The sequence below is a fragment of the Salvelinus sp. IW2-2015 genome, linkage group LG20 (assembly GCF_002910315.2).
Source record: "Salvelinus sp. IW2-2015 linkage group LG20, ASM291031v2, whole genome shotgun sequence".
Taxonomy (NCBI): domain Eukaryota; kingdom Metazoa; phylum Chordata; class Actinopteri; order Salmoniformes; family Salmonidae; genus Salvelinus; species Salvelinus sp. IW2-2015.
Window position 1 is genome coordinate 37,337,101 of NC_036860.1, and position 15,060 is coordinate 37,352,160.

The 15,060-nt window shown below is 42.4% G+C and overlaps 2 protein-coding genes across 4 annotated transcripts in view; one reads left to right on the top strand and one right to left on the bottom strand.

The window, feature by feature from the left end:
- Positions 1-950: 950 nt before the first annotated feature.
- kcnj15 (potassium inwardly rectifying channel subfamily J member 15) lies at positions 951-3,027 on the top strand. Its single transcript, XM_024012093.2, has 2 exons — positions 951-1,142; positions 1,761-3,027. The coding sequence occupies exon 2, from the start codon at positions 1,830-1,832 to the stop codon at positions 2,847-2,849; it is 1,020 nt and encodes a 339-aa protein (XP_023867861.1). The 5' UTR covers positions 951-1,142; positions 1,761-1,829; the 3' UTR covers positions 2,850-3,027.
- Positions 3,028-4,803: 1,776 nt separating this feature from the next.
- Positions 4,804-15,060, bottom strand: part of erg (ETS transcription factor ERG) — a 45,576-nt gene continuing 35,319 nt past the window's right edge. The window contains exons 4-11 of one of the 3 annotated variants that reach the window (XM_024012090.2): positions 12,186-12,389; positions 8,083-8,163; positions 7,543-7,617; positions 6,996-7,058; positions 6,653-6,709; positions 6,510-6,557; positions 6,112-6,174; positions 4,804-5,944 (exon numbers count right to left, since the gene is read on the bottom strand). In XM_024012090.2, coding sequence (XP_023867858.1) covers positions 5,424-5,944; positions 6,112-6,174; positions 6,510-6,557; positions 6,653-6,709; positions 6,996-7,058; positions 7,543-7,617; positions 8,083-8,163; positions 12,186-12,389 — 1,112 coding nt within the window. In that variant the 3' untranslated portion in view covers positions 4,804-5,423. The remainder of the gene's footprint in view (positions 5,945-6,111; positions 6,175-6,509; positions 6,558-6,652; positions 6,710-6,995; positions 7,059-7,542; positions 7,618-8,082; positions 8,164-12,185; positions 12,390-15,060) is intronic. The other 2 variants (XM_024012092.2, XM_024012091.2) reach the window with 2 other exon arrangements.

Below are 15,060 nucleotides of genomic sequence, written 5' to 3' on the forward strand. Positions count from 1 at the left end.
TTAAAGCAAACCAATGTGCCTAGCACCTTCTATCATACTCCATTTAAAGGCACTTAAATATTTTGTCTTGCCCATTCACCCTCACAATGGCACACATACACAATCCATGTCTCAATTGTCTCAAGGCTTAAAAATCCTTCTTTAACCTGTCTCCTCACCTTCATTTACATTGATTGAAGTATATTTAACAAGTGACATCAATAAGGTATCATAGCTTTCAGCTCGATTCACCTGGTCAGCCCATGTCATGGAAAGAGCAGTACACTCAGTGTATATTGTTAGCACCAGCCCTTAGCTCAGTTAATGAATAACCCAAGGAGCTATTATCTGCACATCTTGTAATGTAATCCAAGGTCACAGCGCAATAGTTACACAGAGGATTGCATTAAATCTGGAGAGAGACTTCTTGTGTTTACCAATTATACAGATTCCTTATTGGCTAGATATGGGTCATGGGTCCCCACTTTCCAGTTCCCTACATACAGTACATGCGCTTTGAAAAACAATTACTGTATTTTCGATGTGGTGATTTTACATACAATGTGATTTGTGATTTGACTTGCCATTTAATAATGGCAATACATGTCATTATATTGAACCCAGCTTTTCCATTTGTCTTTAGCTTTCGACTGCATCATATCTTCCCTTTAATACAATACCATAGTCAAATAATATAGACTGAGATCAGGGTCATTTCATTTTCTGTTCTGGTCAAGGATTTAGAATATCTGTCAGTACATTATTAAGCCTTGGAGATAGTAAATCAGGGTGTGTGTATAAAGAAACAACAATCATGCATGGAACTACAAAACAAACCATGAGTTCAGAGAATTTTAAAAAAGTGTGAAAGGGAGCACTTGTTGCATACCTGCCCCTGGTAGGGTGGGGTAGATAGGTGGAGTTTGTCCCACACTTGAAATAAAAGCTTACCTACAGGTAGCCAAGAACTCATTGAATAAGCTTTTTTCCTTCTCTCTCCTTTTTGTTCTCACAAAATGTCCTAAATATCATTGTGCCAAAGAGGACAAAGAGGAGAGAACATTGTGGAACTCTCAAGAAGGGGTTTTACAGCAGGTTCACATTGCAGATTATAACTACTGAGAGCAAATGAAGCCACACCTGAGAAGGCATCAACACTAAACGTGAGTATTATACAACTTCCTTGCATTTTAAAAGTAACTTAGAGAAGTTAAGTAAGAACTTTGTAAGACGTTCTACAGAAAGTGTTACTGCATGCTACTGAGTTAATTTACAACTTTCCATAATTTCTTATTAACCATAGAAATAATAATCCTGAGCTTTCTGTCATGAGGAGCTCTATTTTTCTAGTTGCCGTGTCAACTGGCAAAATGAAGAATCTAGATTTACAAAAATGTCATGGTTTTGCATATATTCTTAAAGAAACCCTGTTTAAATGTAAAAATATTGTGTTTCAGTGGGGAATAGATATAACATAATATTTAGACATTATTTAGAGGAATGTTTTTGGGTCAGTGATATACTGTATGTGAACATCAGAGGGAGGACATACAATATCTAACAGGTTAAATATCTGTGTTGTGAAATTAGGTGTGTGGAAATATCTTATCAATTGCCTAATTTCTGGATGAAACCAACCAGCTACAGTAGCTCCAGTGAGAATGTTTTTGTAACTGACATTTGTCCAACGGGCTCATTTAATGCTTGAACTATTCCTGAACTGTGTTACCTACTGTGTCCTAGTTTGTTGCCATTGACTAACATTGCTTCTTCTTTTTCAGTCCCACTGCTTGCAATGCAAATAGGGTGACAACAAAGTGGCAACTACAGAGAACACACTTAAGACCAAGATGACCACCAAGAAGGCAGATGTCCAACGGAGGATCGTCTCCAAGAATGGACACAACCAAGTGCGCATTGACAACGTGGAGGGCATGGTGAAGATCTACCTCCACGACATCTGGACCACGGTGGTGGACATGAAGTGGCGCTATAAGCTCACCCTCTTCTCCTCCACTTTCATAATGACCTGGTTCCTCTTTGGCGTCATCTTCTACTTTATCGGCATGGGCAACGGTGACTTCGAGGGTGAGCTGCTGTCCAACCACACGCCCTGTGTCATGAACGTCGAGACCCTAACCGGTGCCTTCCTCTTTTCCCTGGAGTCACAGACTACCATTGGCTACGGCTTCCGCTACATCACCGACGAGTGTCCCCTGGCCATCTTCGTCCTGCTGGTCCAGCTGGTCACCACGGGCCTGGCTGAGATCTTTGTAACCGGGGCCTTTCTGGCCAAGCTGGCGCGACCCAAAAAGCGGGCCGAGACCATCAAGTTCAGCCAGTTGGCAGTGATCTGCCGCCGCGATGGTAAACTATGTCTGATGGTGCGGGTGGCCAACTTGAAGAAGAGCCTGCTGATCCAGTGCCAGCTGATGGGCAAGCTGCTCTCACCCAATGTGACTGAGGAAGGCGAGAAGACTCTGATCCGCCAGACGGCTGTGGACTTCTACATAGACTCGTGCGGGGAGTGCCCCTTCCTAATCCTGCCCCTCACATTCTACCACGTGCTGGATGAGAGTAGCCCGCTGGCGGGGCTGACCGCTGAGAGGTTGCGGACGCGTGACTTTGAGCTGCTGGTCACCCTTAATGCCACCATGGAGTCCACGGCAGCCACTTGTCAGAGCCGCACCTCATACGTTCCCCAGGAGATCCTGTGGGACTACAAGTTCAAGCCTGTGCTCTTCAGCACCCCTGGTGGCCAGTACGTGGCCGACTTTAACTTCTTTGACAAGGTGCAGGTGAGCAGCGACCCTACATTCCCCAGCAACAACAAAGATAAGCTGAAACTGGAGGAGTACAAGAAGGAATAAGAGGTCGCTCAAACATGTTGGACACTGGTAATAAACATGACCCACAGTTACTGTCTGGAAACAATTTGTAAACACGCATTACGGAAATATATCTGTTTATATTTCATATAACTGCTAAACCTAATATGCATGAGTGAATGATGACACTTTTAAGCAAATAAACTCATGTTCATCATGATCAGTATGTTTCTGGTCAGAGTAAATTCAGGTGCAGTGTATAACAGGCACATCATTTGGATCCACAAGCCATATAATAGGAGAATATGGACATACAGGCAAAACAAGGACTGGGTCTCAGGTGCCAGTGTTTGAGTGGAACTGTGGCAGCAACTATTGCTGTACTAGAAATATTTAACCTGTACATAGGATTCCAGGAAAGCGGATTCAAGATGTTGTTTCTTTATATCACTCAAGTTGGATATTTTAATATATTTTACAAATTTCACACTAAGGGCAGATGGGGATAGAACAAAACTTATTTAGTGTGTAGCGCTTAAGAGCTGTGTTTTTTCTGTCTATGAATAAACCATTGACTTTGAAGAAGAGATGTTTCATATGCCATTATGAGATTGAAGGGATGTTTTTATCCCCCTTCCCATTACCCCCATCCCACACTGCTCTACTCCTCATCTCTTAGAGTCGAGCCAATTAATGGCTCTACTCAATCCGTATCGCAAAAGTTCCAAGTTACAGCGTGATTGAAATTTAAAGGCAATGGAGACTGCATTCACGGCAAACGCTGCATTTGTCGGCTCAATCGGAAATTACCTTTACATTTCTATTGTGCAATCTGCAACGCTTCAGCGGTACAGATTGAATCGAACCCGAGGTCTGTCGTTTGGTTGTTGGCACACACTGAACGTTTTGGGTCATAACAATGGGAGCAACTTCTCTTTACTGTATGCAGACAGAGCACAATAACACACAATCTTTGACCTTCCAAGGCAAGAGAGGACAGCACTTTGGTTGAAAATACTTTATTAGAAATTACACTGCAGAAAATCTATCAAAGTATATGATATTTATCGTCCCTTTAGTCAACAATCTCAGTATCTCAGTCCTGTTTCTCAGCTTACAAGGCTGCCAGTTTATAGGTGTTCTACCCAAGCCTGCATCCCATAAAATAATACTGAACAGGTCTGAAATGCCTTGCCTGGCCAACACAATCAGTTTTAGATTAGTATATATAGTTTATGTTGTAAACTGTTTACAGAGATTAAAGTTCAAAGGCGACAATAGTTTTAAAAAAATGAAGTTTTTGTTTACTGCCCGCTTTGGTCCATTTCAATTACTTTTTTTGTCACTATATCTAATATAAAAACGTTGTCTGTGTCTTTGGCTGGCTGAGATCAACTCGTAGTGTATAAATGCATAAGTTATATATTTATCATATAAAGAGAAATATAACACTGACTTGTATACTTCAATCTAACAAACGCACAGCGTTCGTGACTCAGAAAAACAATAATACAAAATTAGCACTTCGTAAAATCTCTTCAGGTGAACTGGGAGTTTCTGTGGTAAGGCACTGGTCAAGAAAACCCTTCCTTCCTTCTAAAAAGATTTGAGGTCACACATTACATTTTACGAATCTTATTTCCAGTTTTTCTCAATTTCCAAAACACTGATGAATTGTTTTCAAGAATAACAATCAAGTTAAAAAAAAGTTCCTTTACGTTCAATAATGCCATATGCACTACCATATAGTATAATAATACTGATAAGACATAAGGCTAATAATATCCAAAGGAATAATACTTAATTTTTCACATATTTCATTGTCTTTTGATGATCCGCCATCCTCTCTGATGTTTCCCCACCCTTGGTCACAAACAGTCTGTGAGTCCATCCATGGTCATATGACATGACCATCTAGCACAAGTCTACCCAAGGTGTTTCCTGCTGGTGCTCATTTCACAGTTTACTACAGCCAAGTTTAGTACTCCTCCCTACTTCCTCTGTGTACTCTAAAGTACACACTCATTTGCAACACCACACCCCTCTCCTCACTTACATCTCACTTACCTTGCCTAATCTGTACAGTCTTTGATATGTTAACTTCTTTAAATAAGGTAGTTTAATAGTTTAAAAAAATAATATATAATAAGCAACTGTTCATGCAGATATGGTATTTTTGGGGTATATTTATCACCCTTCATAAAAAGGACATGATCATGTTAAATAGTCCACTGATAACTCCCTTTTACGTCTACTCAGACTTGTCTTTCATTGTTCTCAGAAACTATACGTCGCACAATGCCCTTGGTCATAGCAACATCCTCTATTGCCCTTTTTACAGTGTGCCCTCCTATATCGTCTTATAGCGACATGTCTGTAACCCTCCTCTCAATCCTTTAAAAAACCTTGAGTTCCCTTACCTGCTTACCTGCTTACACCAGTAATTCTAGGGCATGAAACCCTACCTCTAGCTCATACACCCTACCTCTACATTATTCCTTCATTATTGATCCTGCCCGTTTTCATTTGGTTCTTAAACTGCCTTTTGTGTTTGCCGGCTTATTCCCGTTTCTTCCCCCAGTTTTAGAGTTGCGAGACGACCTCCCCCTGGCAGGTCTAATAGTAAGTCCCCAGGTGAGAGGGCATGTGAGTGGCTGGGTGCCGGGTGTTGGGGTAGATACCACCGGTGGGGGAATTCCAGTAGGGGTTGGGGGCAGCAAAGAAGCTGGAGGAGGTGACAGGTAGCGCTTGGGGGTGAGGCGTGACAAAGTTGACCTTCTGCTGGTGTGCATGATAGGTGCTCATGTAGGATAAGTCGGAGGGGTATTTGTACATGGAGGACTCTGGAGGGTGGGGCTGCAGGGCCTGGGCGATGCCGTGGAAGTCAAACTTGTAGGCGTAGCGCTTGCCGTGCACCTTGGTCATGATGTTCTTGTCGTAGTAGTAGCGCAGGGCGCGGCTCAGCTTGTCGTAGTTCATGTTGGGCTTGCTCTTCCTCTCGCCCCAGCGTCTCGCCACCTCGTCAGGGTCGGTCATCTTGAACTCACCATTAGTGCCCTCCCAAGTGATGCAGCCGGAGTTGGCGCTGTCTGACAGGAGCTCCAGCAGGAACTGCCACAGCTGGATCTGTCCCGAGCCTGCAGGCAGAAAGGGTGTCAGCACAGTCACAATTACTAATACTGGCTGGGATTCAAACCGCACTACGCCGACATCACACTGCACTTCACTTTCAAAGGCAATTTCCTTGAAGTTCACGATCGCATTCAAGGTAAACGCTACGGATGTCAGCTCAAACGTAAATTACCTTTAAAGCTCAAGAGTAGTGCGATGTCGGCGGATTGCGGTTTGTTTGAATCCCGGCCACAGTCTGGACAGAGACAGGAAGTCAACATGTAACAATTACTTATACAGTCTGGACAGAGTCAGGGAGTCAATATCGTAACAATTATAATACAGTCTTGGACAGAGACATGGAATCAACACATAAAAAATGTATAATACAGTCTGGAGATAGACAGGCGGTCATCACCATAACAACTACAAAAAGACATGTTACAGTCAACACCACAAGAACTACTCATAGCAAAAGTCACTAACAAACAACTATTTATATAAATGGTGCCTTTGTTGTAATATGAATATCTAAAATCTTTAATCTTGTCTAATGAAGTGATAATCACTTCCACCCACCCGAAAACTCACCGGGGTTTGCCAGCCTGCTGCTCATGGGCCCCAGGATCTGGTAAGGATCTAAGAAGTGAAAAACATTCACATTAGTAGGATACATTTCTTTTTTCGACTCAGTCAACATCTATTTCAGAGTACTGTTCAAGCTAATATCTTACCTAGCTGAGGCCTCTGCTCCTCTGTTTTGGTGACAATGGTTGGGGAGGGCTGGGAACCTTGAGGGATAAAGTTCCCAAAATATTAACAGGGGGTTTCCCTGAGAGCAAATTTCCAAGTGTATACAGTGGAGAAATAGCTTCTTATCTTGAGGTATCCAAATTCCTGTTTTCTGATTGTGTCTGACCTGTTTTGTTTATGTTTAGTCTACAGGCTTGTAAAGATGTAGGCCTATTCTTTTAAATTCACTGTAATGTACTTTTACACATTTCCCAATAGATGAAAACCAAAGGGAGTGCCATGTTTTGACAAAGGACCGATGTGCAGTACATTGTGACTCCTTACCTTTGGTGGAAGACACAGCTTGAGGAGCCCAGCCAGATCTTCTGGCTGCTTCATAAGCCAGGTCTGTAAAATATCATAAATGACAAATGAACCTGCTGCCTGCAGCTATGAACCTTAACCCTAGAGGGCGCTATGATAAAAACAAAAATATACTGATGGGTGAGTGCATTTCTGTGGTTCACCTCATCGGTCTGAGGCAAGAGTTGTGGATTGCCAGAAACTTCCCATAATACAAGCGGCCCAAACACAGAGACACAACTACTGCAGTCTGGAGTATTATTTTAAGGGCAAGGGATGCTTGAGTTGAAAAATAAATAAAACCTCTAAACATTTTTTTAGACAAACTTCTAAATACATCTTTGTTTATGTGTATTTGTACATGGGCATTGGGCAATTTGGAAAATGTAGTACTTTGTCTCCAAGGTATGTGGTTCCTTGTTTCTCCTTTACCCCTGTGCCTTGCTCCACTACAAGTGTAATTGGATGTGCTTACAGTATGCACTTATGCCACATCTACATAAACTTATAGGAGTGATGAATCACCCACCTGGCCTAGTGGAGACTCTGGGGGAGTTGTCAGTGGGATAAACAGGAGTGTTGGGGAAAATAAAACTCGCACCTCCTGCAGAGAGTGAAAGAGAGGATCATTAATAAATTATGTAAATGATTATGTACCCGTAATGACAACCTCTCATGACACAATTCCTGAATGTTCCAGTTTAATTGCTTTGACGAATATCCATGTGGGGAGGGATTTCGTGCAGCACAGGGACAATTACAGCAGTATGCATCAACGTTAGACTTTAGCACATGCTTTCCTCTACGCTCTACAGCTACAATGCATAACTGCACCAGCATACAGTAACTTCTGCACCACATAACAAAAACACATTAGAAATAATAACAACAAAAGATACAATTTGATTACTTGATGCATAATCTGATAATCATATGAATACAAAAAAGCAGTGTGAATGTATATAAAGAGTACACTGTATATACATAGGTGGGCACTGTGTGAGTGTGAGGATACTGTGGTGGCGGGAGCAAAGCCAGAGGTAGAGAAGGGGGGCAGGGGACTCCTTACCTGAGTTGCGAGCATGCATTAACCGCGGGGAGTTTTGTAAGGCTTTGTCAACATCATCGGAAGTCAAGTGAGGAAGTGGAGCTGAGAAATAAAACATTCTTTTGAAAAAGAGATGAACCAAAAAAAGAAAACAGCTCAAAACAACCTATGATGTGCAAGGAGTGATGCGTTGAGGGGGAGGGGGGAGGGGGCAGCCATAACACAAACACAGACCATTAGTGATGCACTAAGGTAGGGGCTGCTCTCTGAACTGCCATAGAGGCAACATTCAACAGGCAAGGAGCAGTACAGGGAGATAGAGGGTGAGGAGAGGGGAAATGGAGTGGGAAAGAACGAGCGAGAAAGAGAGAGCATGTAAGTGTGGAACACATCGCCATAGCGAGAGGGGAGACAATGGCAGGGAGGACCAACCCAAATAAACAGTTAATCACTCGTGCCCACATTTGTCTGTGAGAATCCATCGCTTTTCCCAATTTTCCCTCCTCCAGAGTAAATTCGGCGAGCGTGTGTACACACAAGGGGGAAAGAGGAGCAGAAACCATTACCAAAAACAAAAGGAGGAGGGCATTCTTCCTTTCCCCCCATCACTAGTGTTTTTTCCAGTCGAAGAGACCTCAAATACAAAGCCAGCCACCGTCAGGGTCTGTGAATAGTGTAGGTGTGCCTACCCACTCCCTTCAGACCATTTTACATCTAAAGCCAAACAAAAAGAAGTCTTTGGAGACAGATAAGTAGGCCTATTGGCATTTCTCTCTTATCAATTTCAAACTGCCCATAGTATTTAAATGAGTGGATGGGAACTGTTGATTGCACTAAGGAATGTATAAGAAAAGGTAATTCAAAAGATTTTTGTGAGACATGTTTCAAGAGAGCTTCAAGCACATGATTGTGGAATAACACAAACAACAGCCCAGTTCAGAACGTGGTGGTACGCCACTCTAAACTCTGGACTCCTCCAGCTATCTGTCTGTCTGTGTGGTCTGTGTGTCTGGCTATCTTTCTGTTTTGTTCCTCTCTTTCTCCCATCACTTACCTCATCTGTACATCTGTGGCTAAACCCTACCAAAACCGACACTGATATCAAACAAACAAAACCATTAGCAGTCATCATGAGAAGAGTAATGGTTCATTGGAAAGTTCTTTGCACGATCAAATGGAACTTGGACTACCCTATTCTTGGAGAGCAGAAAGAGACAGACTATCAAAGATACACATAATCTCAAGAGTCTGACAAACCTTCTCCAATGACTATAAACAAATACGTCTCTTAAGATGGGTGTCAATTAGGACTTTGATGTAGTATATCTTATCCTCTTCAAAAACATGTTAATGATTTTATTATTGTTACACTACTGCCACCATTAATCCTACTACTACTACCCAACTACTACTACTGTCACATCTACTGCTAACAATTTAAAAACTGTGTGTGTGTGTNGAGAGAGAGAGAGAGAGAGAGAGAGAGAGAGAGAGAGAGAGAGAGAGAGAGAGCTTGTAAGTAAGACAATGGTAGGCAGGGCCAACCCAAATAAACAGTTAATCACTCGTGCCCACATTTGTCTGTGAGAATCCATCGCTTTTCCCAATTTTCCCTCCTCCAGAGTAAATTCGGTGAGCGTGTGTACACATGAGGGGGAAAGAGAAGCAGCAGCCATTGCCAAAAACAAAAGGAGGAGAGGGGGATGAAAGGAAAGCTTGTGAGGGCTTTCTTCTTCCCCCCCCCCCATCACTAGTGTATTTTCCAGTCAAGCAGACCTCAAAGCCAAATCCAGCAACTATTTTTAATATAGGGCCTATTGGCAATTCTCTCTTATCAATTTCAAACTGCCCACAGTATTTCAATGAGGGTGTGGGAACTGGTGATTACACTAAAAGTAATGTATAAGAAAAGACCTTTCAAAAGATTTTCGTGAGACTCATGCATATCAAGAGCGCTTCAAGCACAGGGTTGTGGAATAATGCAATGGGGGCGATATTTGGGGTATGTCATATGGTTCTGGCAATTTCTACATAGAAACACCATCAGGAGGAAGGATGAAAGTGGCCAGTTTAGGCCCCTGCCTCCTGTAAGACCCTATGATCTGCGAACCGAACATGATACACAACATCTTGGTGTCATTATACTCCTTATAGCGTGCTCTAACATATGGAGTATTTCAAGATTCTAAAAGAAAAATGTTAACATTAATTTATTCAACATTCAACATATTAATAAAAAGTACCCTTTTTGATTTTGTTAATTTTAAGACAATGTTTGCAACAATATACTCTAAAATTACATCAAATTTCCAGAGTGGGCTCTCTCCTAGTTTTGAAGATATGATACATTTTATGAGCACCACCAACACAGTGAATGGGAAAATGGATTCAAAGGGAACTCCCTCTGCTGGTGATTTGCTGAATGTGCAATCCTAAAGGAGGGCTGTGATTGGTTAATTACCTATAACGTCAATGTATAAAATTGGCTTCATATGAATATATTTTATGTTGAATATATGAATGTGTACATTTCAAAATATAGACATACTCCATATTTGAGAGCACACTATAAGGAGTGCAATGGCAAAAATATGTTGTCTGTATCGTACGGTTCATGGATCATAAGGTCCTGTAAGACCTTATGATCCATGAACCGTACGATACAGACAACATATTTTTGCCATTGCACTCCTTATAGCGTGCTCTCAAATATGGAGTATGTCTATATTTTGAAATGTACACATTTTTACAGTGGTCTAAAAAGGGCCTAAATCGGCCACTTTCATTTGACATGCTTTTTACATTTGTACAACATCCTTCCTCCCAATGAAGTTTCTATGTCAGAATTCACAGAACAATCTGAGATACCCAAAATATTTTCGGGATGTCCTGGCATGGAATCACCCAATGTACCTACATTTAGTCTGAATGGTGACAGTTTTTGGCACAATGATGACACACAAGAATTAACACTAAACTCTGAACTCCTCAAGCTATCTGGATTTCTCATTTCTCTGTCTGGCTGGCTCTATCTGTTTGGTTCTCCTCTTTCTCCCATCACTAACCACCTCTGTACATCTGTGGGTGAACCCTACCGAAACCGATACTGATATCAAACAAACAAACCCACAAGCAGTCACTATGAGAAGAGTAATGGTTCATTGGAAAGTTCTTTGCACGATCAAATGGAACTTGGACTCAGAGAGAGCAGAGAGAGAGAATGTCAAAGATAAACATAATCTCAAGAGTCTGACAAATGACTATAAACAGATATGCTTCTTAAGATGGGTGCCAATGATGACTTTATTGATGTAGTGTACCTATTCCTCTTTAAAAACATATTATTAATTATTTTATTATTGTTACACTACTGCCACCATTACTCCTACTGCTACTACACAGCTACCACTGTAACATCTAATGTTAACAACTTAAAACCAGAATGTGTGTGTGTGTGTGTGTATGCATGTGAAGAAGCATGTGGACGACATGCACCAATGCATGTGTTGTAGAGAGGAGGTGAGGTGTCAGTGGACAGGAAAGCAGGTCTTGGAGCAGTGAGTCATTCAGCCAAAGCAGCAGAAGCAGCAACAACAGGGACTCCTTCACCAGGTTTCATTCTAATCTGCAGTCAAGCAAAGTAGCTGAGGCAACCCGGAGAATGTCAGTGAGAGCTCAGTTGGATGCAGACTATACACAGACAGGACTACTGAGGCTCGCTACAGAAAGGCTACATGATCTGCCCTAACTTTGACAAGCTATGAGAACTTCAATAAGTGCATCTCATACTCCACTTTCTCCTTAATCTAGGTAAGTCTGGTCCTAGAGAGCCATAGTGTATGCAGGCCTTAAGACCAATATTTAAAGCCCCTTAAGCCTGCTTAACTTATAACCCACCAGGACAAGTTCTCTAACCGTACCCCTGGTATAGAGGTAGAAAAAGATGAACCACCAGACCACAGCAGCCCTTCAATAGTACCACTTTGTAGCCTCTTTCTTTACTGCCTGCCTGCCATTGCATTGTGTTGGCCAGCTAGGGAAGGGGGGCAGAAGGCGGGAGCATGTAGAGGGAGGAGAGCAGAGAGGGATGATGATGAGGAGGAGAAGGAAGATACTAGACTCACTCTCTCTGAGGTAGTGCAGATGGGAGAGCAGGATGTCTGCGTTGTAGCTGAGCGTGAGCCTCTGGAAGTCCTCCTTGCACATCTTGCACAAGTCTTTGCCATCCACGTTGTGGAAGAGAGCCATATCCACGTCCAGCAGGCCATACTCCTTTACTGCCCACTCCAGCCACTGGCGCACATGCTCCGTGGACCACAGCGTGGGATCTGCCAGGCCATGGACACAACATAGGAGGGGGGGGGATTTGTGTTATCACCATGCAGGGGAACTGGAGCAGGGAACTAGAGTAGTGGAACAATTTATCCCACTCACAGAGAAAGGAGAATGGAGCTCACAGCAAACTCTTACCTTCATTCTTACTTATTTTCTTACAGTTCATACTTACTCCCATTCTTTATATGATAATAGGTTTGAGTGTACATTTGCAATGAAATTGGTTTTATTAACCAACATTTTCTAAATTAATTAAAAATTTTGCAATTAAAATTGTCCAATTAGATGACTGCTGAGAACTGTGTTTAGAACGTTGACGCTCTCTTTCCCAGAGATCATACAACTGGGACCAAACATCCCACTCACTCACAGGAACCCACCAGTTTGACACACCTTCTTTTGGCACACACATAACAGGATCCAAAAACAGCTGACACGTACAGAAACAAACCACACCGTTGTCTGACCCTCCTTTCCAGCCATATTTAGCAGCACAGGCCCAGTATCCCAAATGGCAGCCTATTCCCTACATAGTGCACTATTTTTGACCAGAGCCCTATGGAGTAAACAGGATAACTTACACTGGCTCAGAGAGCAAGGAGCCAGAGGCAACGGTAACTCCGTGAGCATCTATCTCTACAGCACCACGAGGCAAGGATCAGTGGGTCGAAAGGGGAGGCTGGCTGTCTGGCACTCGCAGTGTTCCCCCTTTATTCATTTAGCAACAGCGGGCCACTAATCCTTTTTGTGATGGTAAAACGTTTTCAGTGTAAACCTAAACGACTAACACCAGATATAAAGTATGTACAGAAAATAATGAACCTATATATTTTTTAATAAGATCATCTTTGAGAACAAAAAATCACCAACATATTAACTAGACAGTCAGGGATAATCTAACATTCAAAAAATGTCATGGCATGGGGCCTCCATTGATTTTGTTATAATGTTTGAGTCACATTTTATGAACATTTGCTATAAAACAGCATTTTTTTCTCTCAGCCCCATGACAAAATATGGTACAAATGCAGGAAATTTAACTAAAAGTTAAACGTTGTCTCTGCAGCAAAGAGCAGGGCCTCTAAAATGTTTGGTTGGAGACCACGCCATTGGGTCCATTACAATGCCTCCACCACGCCCACCACCTAAGCCCCATTTTGTTCCAGAAAAAACCCTGGGGTGACATGTTACAACGCACAGTATATTTGTAGCAGTGGAGGCCCCTCAGAGGAGGAAGCGGAGGATCATCCTCTTCAGTGAATTTCATTACATTTTTATAGTAAAACATTAAAAAAGTTATCCTTTTAAATAAAACTATACTAAATCTATTCACGTCACCAAATAATTGATTAAAACACACTGTTTGGCAATGAAGGTCTATAGTAGCCTCAACAGCACTCTGTGGGGTAGCACCATGGTGTAGCCGGAGGACAGCTAGCTTCCGTCCTCCTCTGGGTACATTGACTTCAATACAAATCCTAGGAGGCTCTTGGTTCTCACCCCGTTCCATAGACTTACACAGTAATTATGAGAACTCCCAACCTATCAGAGCTCTTCCAGCATGAACTGACATGTTGTCCACCCAGTCAAAGGATCAGAGAATGAATCTAGTACTGAATGTATAAGCTACAGTTAGCTAGCACTGCAGTGCATAAAATGTGGTGAGTACTTGACTCAAAGAGAGAAAGAGGCAATAGTCAAACAGTTTTGAACAAATAAATATCTTCAAAAATGAAGGAGAACCAAGAGAGAGAGAGAGACTTTCACTTTCACTTAGCTACTTAGCTAGTAAATGCTGCTAGCTAGCTAGTTTAGCCTACACAAATACTCGGCTCAAACAGAGGAATGCTATGTTAGCTATGACTATCCAACACAACACTGGAACTCTTCCAAGTCAAGGTAAGCTTTTGGTTTGACAAATTTATTGCCACCGGGGCCCGCCGGTGTAACTGCTAATCTGCTTATTGAACTGCACACTGTAACGTTACTGCATGATTGTAGCAGGTTTACTAACACGTTAGTTCTTCATTATAATTGTTTTTTACTCCCTTTTTCTCCCAATATCAATTATGATCTTTTCTCATAGCTGCAACTCCCCAACGGGCTCGGGAGAGGCGAAATTCGAGTCATGCGTCCAAACCGCACTCCTTAAACACCCGCTCGCTTAACTCAGAAGCCAGCTGCCCTAATGCGTTGGAGGAAACACCGTTCAACTGAAGACCAAAGTCAGCCTGCTGGCGCCTGGCCCACCACAAGGATTAGCTAGAGCACGATGAGCCAAGTAAAGCCCCCCCCAACCAAACCCTTCCCTAACCCGGATGACACTGGGCCAATTGTGCGCCGCCCTATGGGACTCCCGGTTACAGCCGGTTGTGATACAGCTTGGGATCGAACCCGGGTCTGCGATGCAGTGCCTTAGACCGCTACACCACTAGGGAGGCCAGACTAAGGCGTTAGTTCTATTAGCTATGTTGACTATGACATCACTTTAGCTAATATGGTGATAACGATGTAGGCTGTGTGTAGCGGTTATGATATGGTTTGGCTTGGAAAGGTTTTTTCACCTGGTCACATCTGATGTGTTGTGCATTGAAGTCCATCAGTGAAGAATCCCAAATATCAAATACATTTTGATTTGTTTAACACTTTTTTGCTTACTACATG

What these genes read in the sequence shown, in the direction of transcription:
- kcnj15 (XM_024012093.2), top strand. Translation starts at nt 1,830, where the DNA reads ATGACCACCAAGAAGGCAGATGTCCAACGGAGGATCGTCTCCAAGAAT.